Below are 25,985 nucleotides of genomic sequence, written 5' to 3' on the forward strand. Positions count from 1 at the left end.
CTTGAATGCAGCCCTGGATGAAATTTGTTCAGGCAAACTATATGGACAAGCTCTGTCCATAACATTTGTTCTATTTATTATGGAGAGAGCTTCTTAACCTGAAATATGAAGAGTCAATAAGAATAAAGAATGACTAACCATTCTCTCTTTACATCTCTCAGTGGCTGACTGTCTCTCAATTTGTAGGGCACTTCTCAGTATTATTATCAATGATAATACATTATATATTATCAATGATAATACATTATATATTATCAGTTTTGATATCCATATATCAATCAGTTTTGATATCCATATGGATATCAAACCTGATATATGTTTAGAATTGCCCTGCTCTGTCCTAACAGTGTCTATCTGGCTTCAAGCTTTTCTCCACATTCATTAAGATTAATTTTTGCATTTACTGCTTTTGAATTTTGCAACACAAACGGAAATAATTGTTTTCATCACTGACTTACCCAATAGCTAAACATGACGGGAACTGTAGAAAGGACCTGGGCAGTGACTCCTATGGGACAGAATAAGTACAATTTTTTAAGATGATGCAGCTGATACTAGGATGTTTCTGTGAATTATGATAGGTAAGATCTGATGTAACATTTGACATTTGTGTGGTAGGTATACAATACGTGAGGTTCTTGCAGATGTAGGGCTATGGATTTTAAACAAATACAGATACATCATGCCTGGCTCACAGACTGATGTAATGTCTTTGTTCAGAGAAAGCTTTGGCTCATGCAATTGTATAGCTGAATCAATACACAACTCCTTTGTACAAAATGTTCATACATTTACCCAAACTTGAATCATTTCAAAAGCCAACTTGTATTGCCTCAAGGTACAGGGAGTCACTTTAAATTGACTGAGGTTCCATAGGAGACAATGGATATCAAGCTCCATCACACCAGTGATTTATCGCACACTCGCCATGCCTTGTATGTGGTTTTGCAGCCCAGTACTCACATGATGTCGACCATGTCCTGCACTCATTTCCCCTCTTCCCCTTCATGTTTGGTTTCTTTTTGGAGCAGGGAAAGTCTGGATTATTTTCCTTCCCTGAGAAATAAATGCACTTCTCCCTCCTGTGTATTGCTGTCTTCTGAGTAAACACATATAGAACTGACTTTTCATAGAGTGGTCAATCAGAAGCTTTTTTTTAAAAGTCTAAAAGAGCAAACTGGAAAGAAGTGCTGAGCAACCCTATGCTTTCTTCTGAGGTCTTGGTTTTCTTTACTCAGAAGTAAGTCTCTCTCTGTTCACTCACTAAGGAAATGGAGGGGGAAACCGCGGATGAAAACTGGATAAAAAAAAGATGTGATGGAACCCATTATCTCTAGGTTCTGTATGTGTTGAATTCTTTCTTTATTATTATTTCCTTTAATAGAGAGCTTAAGTTGTGAATGCCAACAGGAATCGAGTCAAAGTGAGAGCAATGAGAAAGAAGAGGGAGGTATCAACACGCTCTCAGGGAAACCACGAGGTTTGGAGAAGTACAATGAAAAACAAAACCCTAAGGGGGCCACCCTTCCCCCGCAAGCAGCTTGCATAGACCGAGCATATTCAGTAGCCATGGAATGTTGAGTGACCATTAGACAATCAAAATGGAAAACAACATATTAATCTGTAGCACTCCAACACTCAGGTTGCGTCCTGCATTCCTGTGCTCTTATTAACTTGGTGCATCCTGCAGTGTGTACCATGAACATGCACACACCCATGGTTTTCTCAGCCTCCTTGTTGCTTCCCAAGAACGTCTTCCCCAGCTGGTGCCCCCCAGATATGTTGGACTACAAACTCCATCATCCCCAAGCAGCACATTTGGAGAGCACTAGGTTGGGGGAGCTGCTCTGAAATCTCCCACACACCCCCCACAACCATTCAATTTTAACAGACTTTGGGGGCTCATCTACACCAAGCAGATATTCCACTATGAAAGTGGTATGAAAGCAGTATATAAAAGGCAAGAGCCACACTACTGCTTTATAGTGGTATTGAAGTGCACTGACAACTGTTGGGGCTGATAAGACACATACCATATACTTTCATAGTGTTATATCCTGCTTGGTGTAGATGTGTCATGGGCCCCAACAGTTGTCAGTGCACTTCATTAACACTATAAAGCAGTAGTGTGGCTCCTGCCTTTTATATACCACTTTCATACCGCTTTCATAGTGGAATATCCTGCTTGGTGTAGATGAGCCCTTTGGCTCAGTGGTAAAGAACCTGCTTTGCATGCATTATGTCTCAGATTCAATCCCCAACATCTCCATAGAGAGCTAGGAAGGAATCCTGTCTAAAACCCTGGAGAGCCATTGCTGCCAGTCAGTGTTGACAATGCTAGGCTAGATAGACCAATGGTCTTACCCTGTATAAGCCAGCTTCCTAACTGATATGAATGAATTCTGAAAATTAATGATGAATATTTTGCTAAAGTCTTCCTTAGAAACTGCTGTTGTCATTCTGAATATCTGAATCATATACAATATCTCCACATTGATGGTACCTGATTGATCCATCTCTTTAATCCGAACCTCTGGATCCCAACAGTTCTCCTGGATAACTCTGAAAATGTTTCCATCTTTCATCATTTTGGCTTCCCCCTGCAAAATGATGAACATTTATTAATACAAATGTTGCCTTTTTATTCAAACAAATATTATAAATTCACTATATTTGTATTATTTTTTTAATATAGTACCATTGTAATGGGCTTTTGGCTGACATTACCTCAGAAAACTGGGAGCTCTCGCACTACAGCTTCTCCCCATGACATTCTGGTAATGTCAGAAGCCTGGAGCTATACAACAGGAGCCCACCCTATGTCTCATTCCTGTGGTAGTGATGTTCCAGTGTCTACAGTCTCCTCCCATGTGACATGGGTCTTCTGATGTCACCATTGCACTGCAGGAAAGAGTTGTACTGGAAATACTATCTAACAATGTGCAAATTCATTACGATCTCATTTCATATGTATTGGCTCTGAGCCCTGTCATTAAAAATGGATGGGTCTTGCCTTGGCTCAAATTAAACCCTGAATACAGAGGCAGCTTCTCCCAAATATGATTAATCAGAGCAAGGGCTTTCTAGGCTTCAGCACTGATTCTTGCTTTTCCATGTCAGCCTGCATTATTGAGCATGTGCAGGAATAATGAAGAGAACACATCTCTGAATATATGTGGAATGTATTTCTTCACTGTTGGCCACTCACACCTGAGCTGGTCAATCGCTTGTATTTATTTATTCCTTTATATGATTTGTATACTCCCCTTCTTCCAAATATAAGGGCACTTTACAATAGTCAAAACAATAAAAATTATGTGTTTGATTGCAGAGGCTTTATTTCTGGCTTTGATGTTGCATTGCTAATGTTATTGTGTTGTATTTTACTATTTTTTGTAAGCTCCATTAAAGTGTGAGGAAAGGTGATGCATAAATATTTTAAATAAATAAGCAAACAAGCATTAAAATACTTCAGGTAGGAACACATGTAGCTAAAAGGTCTGGGAGAATAAAAATGTACCAAAATTTATTTATTTTATTTATTATAGCACTTTTATTCTGCCCTTTAGCCAAAAAAGGCTCTCAAGGCGGCTTACAAAAATCTTTCTGAAGATAGTCCTTGCCCACAGGTTTACAATCTAAAAGACATGACACAAAAGGAAAGGGGATTGGGATGGAGGGGAGGGGAAGAAGGCACTAAATTCTTAATTGCCAAGTCCAGCAGCCGCTTCCTCTCCCTCTAATAGCCTCATACATATCAAAGCATGATGGAGAGGAGGGAGGGGGCTCTCAGCTAGGAGAGCTGGAGGGAGGGGGCTCTCAGCTGGAGCTGGATCCAGGCATAATGTGGAGGCACTCAGCTGCTGATTCCTTTCCCACTGATGGCCTCACCAGTGACAGTTGGTAACAAGAAGAAGGGGGGCTGTCAGCTGGAGATGGATCCAGGCACGATGGAGAAGCGCCTGGCTGCTGCTTTCTTTCCCACTGAAATTATAACAAAGTTGGTGCCAGGTGAGGTGAATTTCCTTGGGGAGGGAGTTTCACTGAGAATGTCCTCTCTTTCATTGCAACCTCTCTCGCTTCAGCGGATGGGAGCACCCTCCTGGTGCTCCTGAGGGCCTCAGCAGATGGCTTGTTTCTACGAAGGTTGGTTTGTAATAAGCAGGTGTTTCTTTAGATACCTGGATCCTAAGCCATTAAGGGCTTTATAGATGATCACCACCTTGAACTGAGCTCAGAAACAGACTGGAAACCAATGAAGTTCATTTAAAACCAGTGAGATATGTTCCCACCATGCTGTTCCAGTTAAAATTCTGCTTGCTGCATTCTACATCATCTGTTGTTTCTAAGCCATCTTCAAGGGCAGCCCTATGTATGATTCAGTATAGTAATTTAAACAGAAGATTACTGGAGCATGAATAACCAGAGCTAGAGTGTTATGATGCAGTGCCTATTGATGCACTGCAGGGTCCATGGTAAGAGGAACTGGAGAAAACCCCAATATCTGATTTATTTATTTATTTATTTATTTAAGGATTTTTATGCCGCCATTCAGCCAAAATAGGCTCTCATGGTGGCTTACAAAAGTATTTCTTGACAGTCCCTGCCCACAGGCTTACAATCTAAAAGACATGACACAAAAGGAAAAGGGATTGGGAGGGAGGAGGAGGAGGAGGAGGAGGAGGAGGGGGGGGGAAAGGAAAGCAAATTCAGGCACTACAATCTTAGTTGCAAAGTTCAGCAGTTACAGTTGACAGCAGGAGGGAGGGGGCTCTCAGCTGGAGCTGGACCCAGGCACAGTGGAGAGGTGCCTGGCTGGTGCTTCCTCCCTCACTGGTGGCCTCTGCAGAGATAATTGGTAGCAGGAGGAAGGGGGCTCTCAGCTGGAGCTGAACCCAGGCACGGTGGAGAGGTGCCTGGCTGCTGCTTCCTCCCTCACTTCCTCCCTTATATTTAAAGTTGCTTGTTAATATAAATTATTTTAATTAAGGGAGTGGGGTCTGGTGTATATCTATAAGGAGTCTAGACCTGCACACACACACACCTTGTGGCTACAGCCTTTACATTTGGAACTAGGAGGCATGATTTGCAAGTCTGAAAATGTGGCTTCTATGCAGGCTTGGGGTTGTATATTTCTTGAAACAAAGTCAATAATTACTTGTCAATGATGCTTGAGCTACATGGGCTTCTGTGCCAGGAAAAGGGGTTTGGACTAAATGATTGTTTGCACTTTTTGTTTTGATCCATGGGATTACTTACATATTCTTAATAAAATCATACTAAGGTCATATTTAACCTTGAGTTGTGTTATTAGCCTCATGCATTATTCATAAGTGATAAACATTAGAAACCTCAGTCTTCCCCACCCCCATACCCTAGACAATATTTTGGCAGGCTCTCAGAATGGCTTGGCAGCTATGTCACAATTCAAGAAAATCGTTCCAAATATCACAAGCTATAATTACAATGCTACCATCTGATTCCTCTGGCAAATACCTTTTGGGAATTGATTGTCCAAAGTGCCAGGAGGGAAGAATGTAGCCATATATTCCTGCAGAGTATGAATATGAGTCCTCCGTTGGCTATTACATACTAGGCATCAAACAGTTTAGAGGAGATGGAAAAGACCTGACGGAATTGAGCATGTTTTTGAATAAAAATAGATGGTGGGGATTCATTTTGTTATGTTCAGCGGGAATATTTTGGTATGCATGGTAGGTCACGTGGTTCTTTTTCTGGCAGATTGTTATATGGAATCATTGCAGTACTGAAAGTAGTACTAAAATGACTGTAATTTCTCTACGGGATCTCCTTAAACCCTCATAAATAATTGCAGACTGTAGCAAGATAAATAATACCCTTTCTAATGGCCTAAGGGGCTATGCTATGAGCAATGAGCAATGTCCTAATTAAAGAACAGCGGCTTCTCCTCTCCATCTGCATTAATGACATGCACACCATGACAGGTCCAGGGCAGAACACAAGGAAAACTGCTTAGATCCATTAGATAGGCTGAGACAGGCCTTTGCTCATTGTAAAAGGCTTGGGCTGAAATTTCATATTCATATTGGGTGCTTCCTTAAGGAGGGCACCTAGTGGTAGCAATCAGGAGGTAATGTGCACCTGTTCCATCTTTTTCTCCTTAATGGATTTTCTGTTTTAAGGGAAAAGAAGGAAGAAGTGATAAGAAATCTGGACATGCCCCACCCCCTAAACTTCTGTGAATGAGGCACGGAGAAATCACTGTAAAAGCCTCATTTGGAATCAGCATTATATTATCCATATGAATGAACATAGGATGACCATATGGAAAGGAGGACACAGCTCCTGTATCTTTAACAATTGCATAGAAAAGGGTATTTCAGCAGGTGTCATTTGTATGTTCATCACAACAGTTAGAGCTGCAGGAGCACTGCCCTCTCTTGTATCTGGTCACTCTAGTATAGCTCCTGCAGCTTTAACTGTTGTGATGAAGAGGGAATTTTACCAGGTTCTCCATATATACAAATGCCACCTTCTGAAATTCCCTTTTATATACAATTGTTAAAGTTATAGGATCCCTGTCCTCTTTTCCATATGGTCACCCTAAACATGATCCAGAGACATTTTAAAAAAATGCTTATTTGCCAGCTCTGTACTTAAAAGTTAATTTGGAGCTGATTCTCATAGGCTTTGCAGTAATTGCTAAACACATGGTCCGGGAGAAAATTAGTTTTCCATCACAAGCTATGACTGCCATTCTGAACTCTTCATAAAGTTAATTTCCGGCTTCCCTTCTGGAGGCTAAATCAATTTACTTTATAACACAAACAGTGGCCTCTATTGCAGCATGTTCCAACATTTATGGATGTTATTCACTTTAATAAATCCTAGAAGAAAATAAGAAAAGGAAGTTTCAGAGTCAGAAGATGTGTAACTGAACTTCATAATAAGCCTTGTTTTTAGCAGCATATATTTCAAGCTAATAAGCTTTGAGGTAGTAAAATCACAGAAAGGTGCTTCTTTCCTTTTCTTGTTTCCATTTGAATATTGTAGGGTAAGACCTGATATTTACTACTTTAGGGAAAACAAACTTTCACTGATGTACTAAGCTGTATTTCTCCACTCATAACAGTGGATTCAAATAATTAATAATTATTAAATTAAATAAGCATCTTGTGATGACTTTACCAAGCCAAAAATAATATACAGTTTAGTAATCTATGTTACATTTAACAAATGTATTTATTCTGGAAATCAACAAATCTAACTCACTGTTCTTAATATATATGGTACAAATTAACTATATTTTCACTTGAAATTTTGGTTGTTGTTCAAAGGCTTTATTATTATTATTATTGTTGTTGTTATTATTATTATTACATTTGTATCCCGCCCAATATCACAAGGATCTCAGGGTGGCGTACAGATAAAATCATACAATCAATATAAAACAACAAATAAACACAACTAAAAACAAATTAAACCATTAATAAGCTAAAATCAGTACAAAATTTAAAAACAGTAAAACCAATTTAAACAGTTAAAACTATGTATAGGCTTGATGAATATTAGCCATCAAAGGCTTAGTTAAAATGCCATGTGTTATGGGACAATTGCATCCCTACCCCTCCTCAAATAAGGATGACTCTAGGTCAGTTTTGGGTCATATTTTAACATTTATTATTCTGCTGAGAAGACAGCAAATTTAAGATGTAATTCTTGAGCTTGTTAAAGCTGCTTTTAAGGGCAAATGAGCTTCAGACAGCGGTTGTTATGGAGACCTATGTAGAAAAAGGTCCAGATAACAATGCAAGGGACAAAAGCCAGGACAACAAGATTCTTGGAGCTTTTCAGAGTGTGGGATATTGTATTTGCTCAAATATATACATTGGTTCTTATTTTTTTTGTAGAGATTAATGTCTATGGGAAACTAAAATGGGCACCAGAAGACTGCTCCTCTACATGACATACTCCCTCCATGAGTTATTTAGTTAATTGCTCCCCTCTTCATTAATTTTTAGCTATGAGCTGTGTGCTTTTCCCCTTGTGCAAGTTATTTAATCAGCATTTCTCTCTACAGGCTTCAGTTTAAATGCTCTAGGATTTGCCATTTGGTAATTACATACTACTGGGAAACAGAAATCAACTAATTAGGCTGTGAGGTTGTCTGAGACTATAGGCTTTTCTACACTCTGCTTCCGATTCTTTGTGTGATTAAGACCAGCTCTTCCCCCACCCCGGGGCTATTCTTTCTCTGCCTTCCTCTACACAACCACTAAATGTCACTGTGGTATAGCAGGATTGGGCAAATACACAAGGGTTTCATGCCACCATTCATGGAAATATCAGGCTTTCCTCAGTAGGAAAAAAAAACATGCTAAAATGGTAGCAAAGAACAGGAGAGCCCTTGGAGGATGACAGTGTCATGTAGAGCACCTACAAACTACCATAAGAGAAGAATCACGAGTACACAATAAATGCCTCATGTGGAAAGGCTGTAGATTCATTTCACTTAAGGGTAAAGATGAGCAAGCGGTAGACTGAGATTGGAACTTTGACTGACAGTTCATATTTTGTAAAGGATCAATTCAGCTGGCTGACATACAGGAAAATGTTTGCATGGACAGAAAGTTGAGCAGGTTTCAGAACTCGCAACCACTGCTGCTATGATTACTTCTATGAAGTCAATCAATAAGGCACAGTAACCTTTTAAATTACTTCACACCCCTCAAAACACATATGTATTAATTTTCTGTCGTTGTGCAAGTTCTGAAAAATATTGCCCATGACATCACTTGAATTTGAAATTATTTAAAGTGTTTGTGTTATTATATATACAGATAGATAGATAGATAGATAGATAGATAGATAGATGATAGACATCTTCTATCTATACATTTCATAGATTCTATCTAGTTATTTATTTATAGATATATTCTATGGGTTCTATCTATCTATTTATAGATTGATTAATATGTTCTATATCATTCAGGGCCAGCCCTAGAACAATGTCCAAGGCAAGGAATGTCTTCAGTGCACACCCCCCCTCCACCACTGCCTGGTCAGTTTTGCAGTGTTGCCAAGTTGTGTGGCTGGTGCAGGATTGCAAAAGCTAGCAGCGAAACGGGCGCTATATTTCACCACCACCACCCTTCCCACTATTCCAACCTTTGTAACTGCTGCTACATTCCCAATATATTAGAGTAAAAACAGCAACAATTGTTTGGTAACCATGATAATATATTTTTTAAAATAAATATAAAATGAGCATCTGTAACTATGTACAGATGGTGGTGATCATGGCATTATTTGTTATGCGTCCATGCCCGTAGCCACTGATCTTATTATTTCACATTTTGTAGCTGTCAAACATGATAAAACATCCCTGCAGCATCTTGCAACTCTTATGTCTCCAATCTATTCCTCCTGTCATTCCTATGCACATTGACCTGGGATTAAGTCCAACTGAACTTGGTTAGATTTACTGCTGAGTAGGCCCATGTAGGATTATGGTGTAAGTTTTAAGGTGCCACAAGGTGTTCCCCTCCACTGCGTTTGTCAGAGAAATAGCTTGATGTATCATGTGTGCTTGACTGAAAGGGCAGGGTTGGGAGGACTGGACTCCAGAGGGTTCTTGCCATAATTGGGTTCAATTTCCCCAATTTTATCTTTTGCAAAATTATCTCTGTTCATCCATCTCCTCAACTCATAATTATTAACTCTCTCCCACCCATTTGGGAGGTTTCTCTCTTAAGAACATAAGAAGGCAAGCGAGTAGCCAGCCAGAGTTCAGGCTGAAGAAGGCCCCTTCCAATCAAGACCCGGATGAAAGCCCACCTTGTCCACCCCTTAGGCTGGCCCTGAAATCAATCAATATAATTGCTTTATTGTATTAATTATATTTCTTAATCTCCCAGTAACCTAGGCTCTCTGGCCAATGTATAGCTGAACAATTTAAAACAGTTAAAATATCAAATCCATAAAATCCAATAAAAATACACAATAGAAATCTAACAACGCAGAATCTAGGATCAAAACAAAGAAAATGCACACATACATACACATACGTGCACGTGTGTATGTGTGCATGCATGAGGTATGCTTCTTTCAAATTTACAGTATATTTGAAAAGATAGGTGTAGCAAAAGAATTAACTTCCCTTCAGCTCTAAAATACTTCACATTTGCTGAACTAGATGAACTTTGGTCTGATCCACCAAGGTTCTTCGTATGTTCTTTTACCTAATTCAAAAATACATCTCAATAATTATTTGTGGATCATATAGGTCAGAAATACAGCTTACCTTACAGTGTTGCTCCAGCTGGATCCATCCTCCATAGCCATATCTCTATGATTAGAGAAAAACATATAATGGTTAATTAAATAGCCATGGAAACAGGAATTAAGGTAATGATGTGAAGAACTAGTTTGATTAGGACTACACTTGTAGTCAGGGAAAACTGAAAATCCCTTTAAAAATTTGGAGTCCATAGCCAAATAAGTAATCCAGAGCAACTCCACATTTAAATCTATTCCCTTTGTGTTCTGCTTATGAGATCCAATATGTAGCTGGCCATGCCTGTTCGAAACAAGAGTGCTGGACCAGTTGAACATCAGAACAGATCAGCTAGACTGCATCCTGCAGGACTATTCTTATGTTCTTACCCACTTATTGAAATCATGTATAGCTGACCTCTCTAAGAGCCAAACTAGACATGAGGTCTAGCCTCATAGCCTAAATAGATGATTTCTTTTGTTTTTTGGCTTCTTTAGGGTAAGGTCTATCACCTCCCATGATATATTGAAGTTTCCACTAGAACAGACTTTTACTAAGCAATCCTATGCCAAATAGGATGTACTCCCAAATAGGTGTGCATAGATTTCCAAGCCTTTACTGTGCAACCAGAAGTAAGTGTTAAAAAATTGTTGTTAAATTAAAATAAACAAATATTTCTGCTGAGCTGTAATTAGTTAATCATTAATATAGCCATGTATTGATTCTCTGTTTCAGCCTCTATGATTCAGTAGCAGGGCTGAAGGTCACCTTCTTCTATTAATATTTAAAGAGGAGAGAAAGGCTCTGATGTGTGCATTGATTCTCCCTGAGAGGTTCATTAAGTGGGACGGCAAGGGGAAGGCACAGGGAATCACCAAAGGAATAAGATCAGCTTTCTACAATTTCAAAGATTCTTGAGTTTCTCATGATAGACTGAAAAAATACTCTGAATTGTATATATAGATATATTTATAATAACATTAGTTCCCATAGACTCAGTTTATATGTAATGACAATCCATGTGTTGTTGAGAGCAAGTGAGCATGCTGCTTCTTGCCTGCTCACTACTTCCACTTCATTTCCATTTTTGCAAACAACCCATGGACAAACCATGGTTTGTTGTTGGGTTAAAACTCTGGGTTATTTATCCCTCAGTAACCCAGAATTCCAGGTTCACATGTCATGATGAACCCAGCAATGGGGCATTCCTGGCTTGTTTATAAAAGGACAAGCTGTCATGTTCTCAAAACCTCCCGCCTTCTTGGGAGACAATAAGGAGGCCTGCTAAGTAATCCACAAAGCTTTATTTAAGCAATAAACATCTCTTCCCACCTGAAGAGAATCTAATCTCTTGGAACTTTCCCCTAGGCAAAACTATGCAAACTAAGCGAGACAATTGTCCTTTCAAGAAGAATGGAAACCCCTTTCCCAAGATGCGTTAACTTCAGAGAGACTAGTTGTGATGCAGCTTCTGATGGGATGCCAGCTGGGCTGACTTTTTCTCTCTGTGCTCTCCCCTTCGGAAGAATATTGGTTTCCCACTGACTGTGTATTGTTTGTCCTTGAGGAGATAAGCTCTGGAGAAGCTTCACTCCCAGCTGGTGAAGAGCCCATGAGAGCTTTCTCCCCCACTGGTACAGGCTGGCCTGTTTCTGGTGCCAACTCCTCTACTTCAGAGTCTGATTCTGATTGATCACCTGAAACACCTTCTTCCAACCCAGGGGGAGCAGGGCTAGACATGACACTGAGCTGGCCAAAAATCCAAATAAAGTTAAAAAAAAAAAATCAGAACATAGTGCTACAATATGTTACAATAATGCAAATTGGTTTAAAATTTCAGCATAGGGCTAGGTTTATATATCAATTATTTTGAAGCAGAAATGTAATTTGTTCTAATGAAATTATCATTTCCCCCTTCAAATCTACCATATGGTGAGATTTTATGAGAAGGACTAATAAAATATGGTAGATTCCCAACTAAGTGTGGAGTAGTGGTTAGAGTGTTGGATTGGAAGTCAGGAGATCTGGGTTCTTGTCCCCACTCGGCCATGGAAGCTCACTGAGTGATTTTGGGCTGAGAGTCACACAGTGTCGTGTACTATAGCTGCTCCAGCTTTCTCTGGGAGACGAATGAGACAAAGTGCTGGGCAATTTACAAAGCTTATATTGCAAGCAATAAACACTTCTGTAACACAAACTAGGTGCCTTCTATGAAACTCCCCCTTAGGCAACAACTATGCAAACTAAGCAAGACAATTGTCCATTCAAAGAAAAGGCTTTTCAAAAGTTCATAACTTCAAGGTGGTTGAAGCGTGGACAATTTCTCATGCAATCTGTCTGCCTGTCTCTTTGCGGCTAACCTCGCTGAACATTTTAGTTTCTGGCAATTCCTAGCATCAAGTAACGTCTTTGAATGCTCACCCCCGGAAGTTGACTCCCTGTCTTCTGAAAGCATAGAATTTGGTCTTGAAGAGATAGACTCTGGAGGGGGCAGATTCTCAGCTGGAGTCTCACCCGTGTGAACCTTCTCCCCCACTGGCTCTAACTGCCTGGTGTCTGGTTCGGAGTCTTCTGAGTCTGAATCTGTTTCTGATTGATTACCTGCCTCACCTACTCCCAATACAGGAGCAGTGGGGCTATACATGACACACAGTTGCAGACTCTCAGCCCAACCTACCTCACAGGGTTGTTGTGAGGATGAAATGGAGAGGAGGTGGAGGATTATGTACACTGCCTTGAATTCCTTGGAGGAAAAAAGGCTCTCTCTCTCTCTCTCTCTGTGTGTGTGTGTGTGTGTGTGTGTGTGTGTGTGTGTGTATTATATATATTTAAGGGAAATGTCATTCCCTGCAATTTTATTTATGCATCCCAGGCATGCTTGCATCATAACCCCTGTAAATAGCACTCACAAATGCTCATTTGTTTCTCCTGATATTATTTATTTACAATATCTATATAATGCTCCATATCTAAAATAGATTCCGGAGGGTGAACATAGGAATAAAACGATAAAAGGATTAAAACAACATATTAAAATTATTAAATTTAAACAAAATCAGTATTATTGAAGTATTAGAATCATTCAGACAAATTGACCTGCTACATCTATTTCAATTATTTCTCTGCTACACAATGCTAATACACTTATTCCTTAGTATGTCCCAGTAAATGGTGGCACTGAATAAATATGCTTAGGACGGCACTGCACACCTATAACTTAATGTGATCATTGCCTTCAACTGATGCAGAATAAAGCTGATAAAGACCATTTTATTCATGTTAAGTGAGCAGTGAAAAGATACTTTCAAAGTTACAATGAGAGGGAAGTGTCTTTAACACCACATAACCCTACCCTCAGTTAATTTTCATCCTGTCAGTTATGAAACTGAAAACTTCTCTCCCCCCGCCCCCCCCCCCGCAATTATAAACTTTAAAAGACAACAGAGAGGACCTTTTTATGGAAGTAAGTAAGGAAAATAGAAAAAGTACATCCAAATTACCTGCTTCACTAAGCAACTATCAGAACACCCTTGTTTAAAAATTCAAATTAACAGCGTAGTTCAAATTGCCCTCTGGCACACACACAACTTTAAGGCGCCAGAAGCATTTTGAAATGAAATTAATCTTTTGGCTTTTATTCAGTGGGAGACCTGTTGGTGGGGGGAATCAGTAGAGAATTACCTAAGTCCGGAAACTTCAAAGATAAAGCTCAACTGGGAACACTAAATAGAATTCAGGAACTATATTGCTTTCTACTGTCTTTGTACCAAATATCCCATGCTGCTGTTACCTGTTTTAGATCAGGCCACTCCTTAGGCAAAATGTGACTATGAATGTCAATTTTCATCTCTGGAGGTTCACACGAAGATTAGTTTTAATAAAGCCTTCCCTGCTTTAAACTTTAATTGTGTCTATGTATTGTCTGTCCTTGGAGTGGTAGCTTTTCATTAACTTAAACTGCTGTTCATGTCCTCCCATCGTCCTATCAGGATGTCTGTTTACAGTAGCCAATCAGAGACCCAGTATTTCAGAAGAGCTGCACTATGCAAAACTAAATGGCATGCATATCAACAAGCCATGTAGCTTTCATACAGAACCGGGGAACAATGGAATTATACATTCCAATTCCAGAGGAATTTGATTGAGGGGTCTTGACTGCTAATCTATTAGCAGTTGTCCTTCCTTAAGATGAGGTCCCTTGTCTACACTTGGATTAAAAACACTACCCAAAACATTGGTTTAATTTTACAAAACAGATTAAGAGCTCCATCACACCAGTGATTTAAATCACACTCTCACCCTGCCTGGTATGTGTTTTTGCAGCACAGTACTCACATGATGTTGTCCCTGTCATGCACTCATCTCTCCTCTTCCCCTCCCTTTTCTGTCTTATTTTGGAGTGGGGAAGGTCTATTTTTTTCCTTTGTGTGCAATAAAGCTGGTCCGCTGTCCCGTGTATTGCTGTCCTTGCACTACATCAGACCATTCCATTTTTTGTTGGGGGCATGTGTGTTGAAGGGCAGTCTCGCTGACAAAAGAAGGTGGTTCCCAGCTGAACTGCTCAACCGTGAAGTGGGGAGAGAAAGGGCGCCTGAACACCCCATGGAGAAGGCAAGCAAGGCCCCCCGGCGCCCATGCCCAGGACTCAGACTCATTCAACTCTATGGTTCTTACTCCTTTTTTTTTTTTTTTTTTAATAATTTTTATTCATTTTCAACACTATATAAACATAAATGAACATTTCCAAAATATAATTGAAACAAACACAATAAGAAAAAGAAATACATCAAATATCTGCTTCATACATATTGAATAATTGTTGAGTACAAATATCAAAAACTATTACATATGCCTTATCACACTACAACATTTTCATTCTTAACATAAAAGTGCACCCCCCACCTCGGGATCATTCTTGAGTCCAAAATCTAATCGTTTCTTCTGATGGTGGTTTCCCATTTCCCTTAGTAAACACGAACACTAGGAACTGTTTCCACATTCCTTCGAACTCATTTATTTTAGTTACGCCTTTTCTCCACTTAATATTACATGTCAGTTTATCATTAATGGCTATATCCCATACTACTTTATACCACTCCTCAATAGAATATTCCCCTTGGATCTTCCAGTTCCTAGCTATCATCAATCGTGCTGCAACCAACAAACTCGATATCAGCTCTATAGTTCCTTTTCCACACTTTATATCTTCAAATAGTGACAGCAATGCTATTTTTGGTGTTTGTTCTATTTTCATTCCCACTATTTCTTCAATTTCTGAGAACACCATCTTCCATAATCTTTGTACATATTTGCATTGCCACCACATATGTAAATACGTTCCTTTTTCCCCACATCCTCTCCAACAATTTGCTGAATGTTGATCACTTATCTTGTTCAATCTAACCGGGGTTAGGTACCACCTCCATAAAATTTTAAAATAATTCTCCTTTATTCTTACTGATAAACTTCTCAACACTCTTTGTTTCCATAGTCCCTCCCAGCTCTGTCGCCCTATTTGTATCTTCAAATCTGATTCCCAAATCACTTTCTCTGTATTCTCTCTAAACTCCTTCTCTAACAATATTTTATATATTTCACTCATTAATCCTTTTGAAACTATACTACCTCCTTTTCCTTTCTCCTTACTTACTACTAATTCTTCAAACCTCGTCATCTTTCTGCACATTCTATTATCTTTAATCCACTTTTTATTCCATTGTTCTAATTGACCATATTCTAGCCAAGATAGCTTCTTCTCCTTTAACAAATTTTCCATATCTTCTCTTGTTTTAATATCTCTTACCCAATCCTTTAATTTTATTTTATTTTTCTCTTTTAATATTTTACATAATCTACCCTTTAGATCCTCTGGGAAATTCTTTAACATTATTATCGGTGCTAAGGGAGAGTTGCTCGGAAGCAGCTTCCCTTTAAATTTGCTCCAAATTTCCCATTGAGTCCTCAGGAGTGGATTATCTATACTTCCAACCCATTTTCTTCCTCCATCTTTAAAAAAAACATTCTCCAGATTCATCTCTACCTTACTTATGATTTTTTCTTCCATCCAGTATAAATCTCCTACTCCCATAATTGCTTCTACAACATGTCTTAATCTATTTGCTACGTAGTATAATTTTATGTTTGGGAGACCCATTCCCCCCTTTTTTTGGCTTAGGTACCAATTATTTTTATTCACTCTTGCTCTCTTTTCTCCATTACAATATTTATTAATAATATTTTGCCAACTTTTTATCTCGGTTTCTGATATTTTTATAGGTAGCATCCTAAATACGAAATTAATTTTAGCTAATATCTTCATTTTTATCAAAGCTATTCTCCCAAACCAAGATAAATTTAATCTCTTATATTTCTCCAATTTCTCTAATACCTCCTTCTTTAACCTCGTTAAATTTTCCCTTTCTAAATTCTCTAGATTTTTTGTAATTTTAATTCCCAAGTATTTAATCTCATTCTTAACTTTCAATTCCATCCCCTTAAATTCCCAATCCTTTTCTTCCTTCTTAGTATAGTTAAACAACATCATCTCTGATTTAGACCAATTTATTTTTAACCCTGTAATTTCCTCAAATTCCCTCAACTGATATTTAATTCTTTCTAATTTTCTTAATGGATTCTTAATGGTCAATAAAGTATCATCCGCAAACATGTTTAGCTTTATCTCCCTTACCTCTCCAATTCCTTCTAATTCTTTATCCTCCCTTAGTGCCTTCGCCAAAACTTCCATAACCATTACAAAAAGGACCGGCGAGAGCGGACATCCTTGTCTTGTTCCTCTGGCTAGTCGTATCTTTTCAGTAAGTCCGTCATTTACCACCACTACCGCCGTATTTTGGGAATATAACTGTTCTATGGTTCTTACTCCTGAGAAGGCATGTCTAGCTTTCCTGACCAGACCAATGTTGGCTTCCTGTTGCCATGCCAACATTGACCACAAACTTTTCCAAAAACTAATTGTAATACTTTCTCTTCACTTATGTTGTTTAATATGATCTTAGAGGAAAGCATAGTGTGTTGTTTTACCATAATTGCACACTTTCAGGCTGCCATACTATTGTATTTGCACAGGAGATCTATCTATCTATCTCTGCAGGGGAAATGAAAACATAGGGGGTGGGGCGGGAGATTGCAGCAGCACAGTAGCGAGACATGAGCCGAAATAGCACAACAACGCCCAGACGTGGAAGTGCCCAGTGCTAGACTTGCTAAGGAAATGGAGGGGGAAACCATGGACTCAAAGCAGGGGGGGAAATTGGTGTGATGGAACTCTAAATATTTCTATCCATTCTACTTATGATGCATGAACAACCAGCAGTGAGAGATTTTCACATAATGGAAAAGTAGGTTTAGTTACACTATTGTCCAATGAACCCTACAAGGCATTGTGTATCAATTTGAATTAGTCTTCAAATAAGGCATCTTTGCTAGTAATTAATATTTTCAGAAATAATAAAATATACTTCCCAGTGGCAGCTCTGCTCCTAGGCCAATAGCTACCTGAAGGTGGGAGGGAATCCAAATTGGGGCTGTGGCAGGGAGAAATAGTTAAGGGCACAATCCTATGCAAGTTTAAACAGAAAATAGTCCTACAACTCCCAGCATGCCCCAGTAGGTTTTTTTTAAATGTCTCATAAGAACATAAGGGTCCATCTAGTCCAGCACTCTGTTCACGCAGTGGCTAACCAGCTGTGACCAGGAACCAACAAAGCAGGACATGGTGCAAAAGCACCCTCCCACCCATGTTCCCCAGCAACTGGTGCATATGGGCTTACTGCCTCTGATACTGGAGATTGCACATACCCATCAGGAGTAGCCATTGATAGCCTTCTCCTCCTGGAATTTATCCAACCCCTTTTAAAGCCATCCAAATTTATGGCCATCACCACATCTTGTGGTAGTGAATTCCATAGTTTTACTATGCACTATGTGAAGTGCTTCCTTTTATTTGTCCTGAATCTCCCACCAATCAGCTTCATGGGATGACCCCAGGTAGTATGAGAGAAGGAAAAAATGTCTCCCTGTCCACATTCTCCACACCAAGCATAATTTTGTACATCTCTATCAAGATTCCCCTTTTTTGCAAGGTAAACAATCCCAACTCCAGTCCCTTGATCATTTTAATTGCCCCTTTTCCAATATGCATAGGATTGTGTCCTAAATCTCCTCTCTGCCCAAGCTGTGATACCCAGCCAGATTGATCTCTGTGCTGCCAGAGCCAAACACATACTTAATGTCATGTCTTCTCTAGTTTGGCTCTTTTAGTTTGCTTTAAAGAGGACAAATCTAAAAAAGAATTGTGAATATTTTTTTTTAAATGGATAGAATTACTGGAAACTTTTCAGTGATACTAGCTCAAGCTTGTCATGGAGAAAGATAAAGCAATTAAAAGAGGCACAAAAGAATCTCTTGATGGAGAAGAAACTATGTAAATATTGTTGCTATGGTGAAAAAGCCAAGGAACATAATATTACATGTTCAAGACATTTTCATGCTACCTGAGGACAGTTTAGACTTCAGCAAAGTATAATCAAGTCTGTATTGGTTCACCTTGTGGGGAAAAAGAGTGGCATTGACTGAAAATGGCATTAGCCCAGGAATTATTGATTTGTTTATGAAGCTGGCATTGTTAAGGCAATGACACCAATTACTTGTCATGTAATTTGGACCTTAATGGAAGAGCCACTGATTTCACTGGAAAAGGCATTTGCCATTTTGTCCTTGCAATCTTTAGTAAGTTAAAACAAATAGTGCGCATAATAATAATGTTCTAGACTTGTGAGTGCTGAACAGCCCTACTGACAGTGCTGAGTTGGTGCCTCCTCCCCACAAACCCTGCATTTTTTCTTACCTGGGGTGGCATTGGGTAATCCTGACACCAAAGATGAAGCGTGGGGTTTCCAGCAGTCATGTGGGTATCAGAGCCACCCACCGCCTTCTTCATGGTGGAAAGTGACCAATCGCTGATCACCTTCCACTAGGACCACCTCCCATCCTACCCCCTTATCGGCCCTGGAGCAAGGTCAGACAGCAGAAGAGCTGTACTGACCTCATTCCGACTGAAAAAGTCCGTGACTATTTCATTGTGTAGCTTTCACATTCAATGTGTAAGTCCCTTGGCTTTTTCAATGTGTAGCTTCACAGGAAAGCCCCGCAGTGGCTGCAAATCTGCAGCTGCATCATATAACGGACGCAGCGCAGATGCACAGCCGCCAGGGGGCTTTCCCCGTGTATAGACAGGCCCCAGCAGTTATTTATTATTATTATTATTATTATTATTATTATTATTATTAGTATCCCGCCTTTTGCACAATGCTGGGCCTCAAGGCGGCCTTACAAAGTTTAAAACATACATTGGGGGCAGGGGAAACATAGTTTAAAATACACAACAAAATGATAAGACATTAACATAGATGGAGGGCCAGATTATTCTCCAAAGGCCTGCTGGAACAAAAAAGTTTTAGCCTGCTTCCGAAAGCCAATCAAGGAGGGAGCCAGCCTAGCTTCCCCGGGAAGAGAGTTCCAGAGCACTGGAGCAGCCACCAAGAAGGCCCTCTCCCATGTTCCCTCCAAGCGCGCCTGTGAAGATGCAGCAGTCATGATTAGCAGAGATGCTGACATATCTGCCAGTTGCGTAACAAAGGAATTTACCAAAGTGGTGTACAATACAAAAACACAATTACAAACAACAAAATGCAATATAAAACTAGTAGAATGTCCATTTTAACATGCATATCTAACAGAGTAACCAGCAAGGTACTTGATACACAAAAATTCAACTGGATTAATTTGGGTGAAAAGAAATGTCTTCAGCATGTGCCTAAAGCTCATAATCTTATTGCTGACTGTTAAATATTGTTTTATGCTGTGTTATTTTATTGATTGTTTTATCTTATTTAAATTGATTTTAATTTTATATGCCGCTTAGAGTATTTGGTATATGGGTGGGATATAAATTGAATAAATAAATAATTGTTGGCCCATGCCTTAATTCCAGAGGCAAAGTATTCCAGAGGGCAGGGGCAACACTACTGAACACATTTTTTTAGGCGGCCAACAGATTATTTCATTGGAAAAGGTATTTTGGAGGGGTGGGCAGAATTTCAAGCTCTTGACAGGGATTGAAGTGGTTCACGTGAGTTCGTTTGCTATCTTATATCTATACAGAGAACCTTGAATCAGGATACCATGAAGAACACTGTGATATTTTTATTATAACCCCCAGCATTTCACTTACACTTCTGTCAGGTTTGTGATCATGGTAAAAAGATCTTTAATCTTTACAGTTAATGGATAATGCCATCTAGTGGCAAGATCTGTAAAGAAACACACGAGACCATCTTGACATTTAGATTAAATCAGGACAGCTCCAAGTGGCAGTTCATCCAGCGAATGAAGTGCTAACACAGGAAGTACCTCAAAGAAGAAATGCTTCCCTGTAGAACATGGATGGGCAACTTGTGGCCCTCCAGCTGTTTGGGCCTACAACTCTCATCAGCCCTAGCCAGCATAGACAATGTGAAGGTTGATGGGAGTTGTAGGCCAAAATGTCTGGAGGACCACAAGTTGTCCACCCCTATTGTAGAAAGTGGTTGGAATGAAGATGGTTGGTTAGGTACTGCTGTCACTGTACTACCTGTTTGGAATAACACAACCATTTTATTTTTGGCAGTTGTCAGTTATGTTGATTTGTGTAGCTGTGACTTACTAAAGTGCTAGGGAAAGCAGTCATTTGGAAATGCTACCAATACTCTGATTAGTTAGTTGGCTCTAACAGATAAATTGAGTAGAAATAAACAAGGGAAAAATATTCCCCTTTCCTTCCCATTGTTTCCACTTTATGAAACCCTTTAAAAAGGATTCTGGCGTTTCTGACCTTTGGTATTTTGACCTTTGGTACCTACTAACAAACTAGAATCTCAGTCGATTTATGTTATGTTCACCCCATTTTTATGAGATTTCAGGGGTGCAGCAAGTATCCCGGTTTGGTTCCCTCTTGAAGGAAGTCACTGGAGGCTTTTGGCATTCTGGAATATGTGTGTGTATTTGCAGTGTAGAGGCTGGGCATGGGTGGAGACAAAACTTAAGAACTCCCACATTAGACCTATTGGGAGACAGCCCCCTAAGATTACAGAACACAAACTCAGTTATTATTCCCCTTTCTCCTCTTCCTCACTGCAATCAGTCCTGTTTCCTTCACACACAGACCTAGCTTGCCTCCTCCCTCTGGCTGGGGCAGGATAATAAGGAGGATTCATCTCTTTCGACCATTATCTATCCTTCTTGGACTATCTTAGCTCCCATGGAGATACACTACCTGAATATTGCTGGCTATTTCAACACCCTTCTGTCAAGTCCAAGAGCTATTCCCTCAGGGGAGCCCACATTGATAGCACTTCTCACAGAACTCTGATTGGAAACCCATAACACTTGTACTAGTTACAAATTAATGTGATGTGAAAGAAAATCATTATGTTGAGGTTACTAGTTTTGTTGTAACTTTAAGGTTAAAAAGCCTATAAAATGGACAGTGATTGATTGATTTTAAAGTAAATATTACACAGAATAAGTGGTACAATGTGATTCTTCCTCTATCCAGGTTAATTTAAGTGCAATAACTTGGGGGAGGCAACTGTATCACCACATGCTACAGGATAATGTAGACTTCCCCAAACTGGTCCCCTCCAGATGTTTTGGATTCATCTTGAGACCAGGATACCTGAAGTCATCAGAGGGTATGCTCCTGGTGGTTCCACGTAGACTTATCCTCCGATTGGAGTCCACCAGGAGAAGAACCTTCAGCGTGGTAGCCCCCTCCTATGGAATTCCCTGCCTCTGGAGGCCAGGCAGGCGCCAACTTTGTATTCCTTTCGTCACCTTCTGAAAATGGCATTATTCCAGGAAGCCTTTCCTTAATGACCAGCCATGGTTCACTGTATATTTTGCTTCTTTTAAAATCTATTTTAAAGTCATTCTGTTTTTATTTTATTTTATCTTGTACACCACTACAAAATTTTGAATGGGGACTGTTATATAAATATTGTAAATAAATAAATCACATCAGTCCCAGCCAGCATTACCAATGCTGGGAGTTGTAATCCAAAACATCTGGTTCAGGAAGGCTGGGTTAAGGTATGAATCAAATTCACATTATCTCAAGATATGTACAACAAGGTAGCAGTGAAAGGAAGACAAGAGCTGAGCACAAAAAGGTAGAGCAATATGGTTCATTAAAAAATAAAATAAAAATTGCATAACTTCTGCTATGTATTCAGAAAAAAAAACATTTTCTAAGTCTTTATTTTAGCTCAGCCTATCTACTTTTAGACATTTTTTTTGCCAGTTTATATTTTTAAAAGCTTGTTCATTTATATAAAAAAATAACAACACTCCTCACAAGTACACATCACATGATATTTTCACATTAAATGAAATGAAAATTAAGTGTAAGCTAATCCATTTCAAATTAGGTGCTGTGGGTGAGTGTTGCCTGAACAAGTCACACCCTCAGTGTTTGTGGCACTTCTGCTGTTATTTTTTTTCCAGATTTTAACAAGTGTGATGCCAAGAGGAAGGAAGGAAAGAACAAGCAGCTTGATGAATCAAGAAATACAGAATCTAGAATAATACGATGAATCGATAGGAAGTCACATATTTAAGGACGTATGTGGAAGATATCCTAGTTCTGTTTTCAAAGTCGAAATCATTTCATTACATCAGGTAGGTCATGATGCACCATTAAAACTTAAGTCCAGTGGGAGAAAGCATTAGATCAGAGAGCTTAAAGGTTTAGAAATAAATATTGGCTTGTATCCAACTAGTGCTCCTCCACTGATGGAAGGCCCATTGATCCAGTGGAGGCTTCCAACAGCAAATGGGAAGGGGATTTTCGATGATTTCCCCTAACGCCCCTTGCACTGTCTCCCATATGGTTTTGAAGTGTTGCGCCAACTTTCACAAGCAGATGGGGAGGACAGGGGAGCAACAGAGAGGAGGGTGAATTGCTGGAAGTCACTTCTTTCCACTGATAGAAGAGCCTTCTGGCAGCAAAAGAATGCCACTTGGATAGAACCATGGTTAACTAACAACTAAGCTTCAGGAATGGAATAGTCTGTGGTGAACTGGACTACTTTGTAATTGAATGTAGGTGCACAGCAAGCTGACTTACACTAAGACAAGCCATTGGTCCATCTAGTGCAGAATTGTGTACACTGATTGCGAGCAGTTCTCTGGGGTATTTTCCAGTCCTACTTGAAGATGCCAGGGATTGAACCTGGGATATTCTGTATGCAACGCATGTGCTCTACCATGAGCTGCACCCTTCTCCTGTAATGGCCTTTCCCCCATTTCCTACCAAAACAGCTGTGTGTGCATGAAAGTTTGCATATTCTTTCCTCTCAAGGGTTTTCAAAACAGTTTTCCCTTCCTATGTCTGTTAGCATGGTTATGCAGTTCCATGGGAGTTGAGGACTTCACCAATGGGTGGAAACAAAATTCTCCAATTCAGAAACCTAAGACCACTTATGAGCCAAAATCAAACACCTCCTGAAGACTGGACCCAGCTCATAATAGACTCAGACCAGCACTCCCCAATGCAGCTGCCCACTTCCCATCCAAACTTCTTCTTCTTCTTCTTCTTCTTCTTCTTCTTCTTCTTCTTCTTCTTCTTCTTCTTCTTCTTCTTCTTTATTTATTTATATAGCACCATCAATGTACATTACCAATTGGCTGCAACTATGGCAGGGAGACTTTTCTGTGAGGCCTCCATTAGACATCTGCTCTGCCACAGCAGCATCACAGGTGCAAGGATCCATAGGATAGGGATCCTGATGCCCATAACCATAATTAGATTCCACGGCGACTAAATTTTCCATAGGTCCTTGCTGGTGGTACACTGCCTGCCCTGCATGCTAATGCCAATGTCCTGCTTATAGGGATCCATGAGAGATGTGCGTAGTTCTCATGGGGCCTGGTAATCCTCCTAGGCTATGACATTCCCAAAGCCGAGTTGTTACTTAGCCATGGGTTGTATTCAAGTGGTGTCCCTACTAGGGCACCATGAGAACTTCATGCAATGAGGATGCTGGGGTTGGCAGGACTCCTGATGTTACACAATGGAGCATTTGCATGGAATGGAGCAAAGTTTAAATGAGCTTAATTTGAAGCCAAGTCGAATCAAGTCCAAGTTAGCTTGTTTTGAGGCAAGCTCGTTCTGGATGATCATGAAGAGCTCCGAATGATTAGCTGAAGTCCTGTGTGTGCACTGTGAAATGTTTCATCTCACAGATATTTTTCAATAACAGCCCATTTTGCTGAGGCCTGACATGTCAAGTCTTTTCAATTATGCCATGCTTGGTATTTAATTGAGACAGCAGTATAATATTAATCCAGTTCCCTACACAGCTAACGGAGCTCACATTTATCCAAATTACTGATTTCCCAGTGGCTGTTAAGATAAATGAAGTTGAACTGAATGGGTGGCTCTTCAAAACAGCTCCTCAGTTGCCCTTTGGGATGCTGATTCATAGCCTGAAAGGTTTGTTCTTTAATACTCTGCAGCAATCAAAGAGGATCCAGGCCTAGCTTCTAAAGCCCCTCTCCTCCAGTGGTCCCACTATCCATTCTTGCATCCTGCTTGTCTGAGGCAAAGCAAGACCCCAGCAAGTGGGACAAGAGACCCTGGGAAGAGCGGGGTGAGATGTGTACATGTATCTTCATCCACTGCTGTGAAACCATTAAAGAGACATGATCTTTCAGTTGTAACCTGCCAATTCAATGTAGTGGAGGCATATACCACCTCACTTATGTCCCTGCCTGATCTCTATAATCATTAAAGGGAGCATCACTGAGGACGCCACATCTTCCAGAGGTGAGGCTTTCATCCATGTGCTCAGGAATGGTCACTCTCAGAAGTTTGTAGGTCCTTTGCACATTGTTATCAATCTCCAGAGCCTCTCCCATGCTTTATATTTCTCACAGCTTTTTTCTTAATGGTGAAAACGCAGCAATAAAATTTCATCGCATTGAAGCGCTCCAACTGTTGGTGAATTTTTAGAATCCTGCTATATCACAGCTGAGGTTTGTAGCACACATTTTTATTGCCCATTATAGTGTGTTGTTTTAATTGTTATATTTATTGCTGTTTTTATGCCATTGTATTTTATGTTGTTTTGATAGTTTTGTGGAAAACGGTATATAAATCTGAATATCTCTACCTATAAAGTGGAAAGTATGTGTGTGCGGTGTATGTCTGGCAATGCTTACCCACTTCTAGATGAGTTAGAAACTTGAAATTTGGCACGTTGATAGGTCTGGCTGTACAATGTAACAGAAAAACCTAAAAACACAGAATTTGGTTTTTTTAAATATAATAAAAACCAGGGCTTATGCCTACAACTCCCAGCATACCTTGCACAAAACTCCCAGCATGCCTGAACGGGAGGGCAGAATTATTGGCCTTTGGCGGTGATTGTGAGTGCATGGGTGGGTTGCTGCTGTGTGTCTTTCACAATGCCTAGATACAACGGCATGACTTTGAGGGGCCAAACATGCTCAAAGGCACTCTGTCCTGATATTGCTGTTTTCTTAGCCCTTGCCCTTAAGAGGGAGGGAGGAAAGGGAGGCACTCTGCGCATGCCCAGAAACAGATCTGACGAAGTATGCTGGTTACTTTACCATAATAAACTTTAAACTGAAACTGATCCGACGAAGG

The 25,985-nt window shown here is 39.8% G+C and overlaps 1 protein-coding gene across 2 annotated transcripts in view; it reads right to left on the reverse strand.

The window, feature by feature from the left end:
* Positions 1 to 14,176, reverse strand: part of ACMSD (aminocarboxymuconate semialdehyde decarboxylase) — a 28,750-nt gene extending 14,574 nt beyond the window's left edge. Inside the window, exons 1-4 of one of the 2 annotated variants that reach the window (XM_063116604.1) lie at positions 14,049 to 14,176; positions 10,286 to 10,330; positions 2,504 to 2,600; positions 459 to 508 (exon numbers count right to left, since the gene is read on the reverse strand). In XM_063116604.1, the coding sequence (XP_062972674.1) occupies positions 459 to 508; positions 2,504 to 2,600; positions 10,286 to 10,330; positions 14,049 to 14,105 (249 nt within the window). In that variant the 5' untranslated portion in view covers positions 14,106 to 14,176. Of the gene's footprint in view, positions 1 to 458; positions 509 to 2,503; positions 2,601 to 5,496; positions 5,629 to 10,285; positions 10,331 to 14,048 lie in introns of those variants that run through there. The other variant, XM_063116605.1, reaches the window with a different exon arrangement.
* Positions 14,177 to 25,985: the final 11,809 nt, after the last annotated feature.

The sequence above is a fragment of the Elgaria multicarinata genome, chromosome 2 (genome assembly GCF_023053635.1).
Source record: "Elgaria multicarinata webbii isolate HBS135686 ecotype San Diego chromosome 2, rElgMul1.1.pri, whole genome shotgun sequence".
NCBI lineage: Eukaryota > Metazoa > Chordata > Lepidosauria > Squamata > Anguidae > Elgaria > Elgaria multicarinata.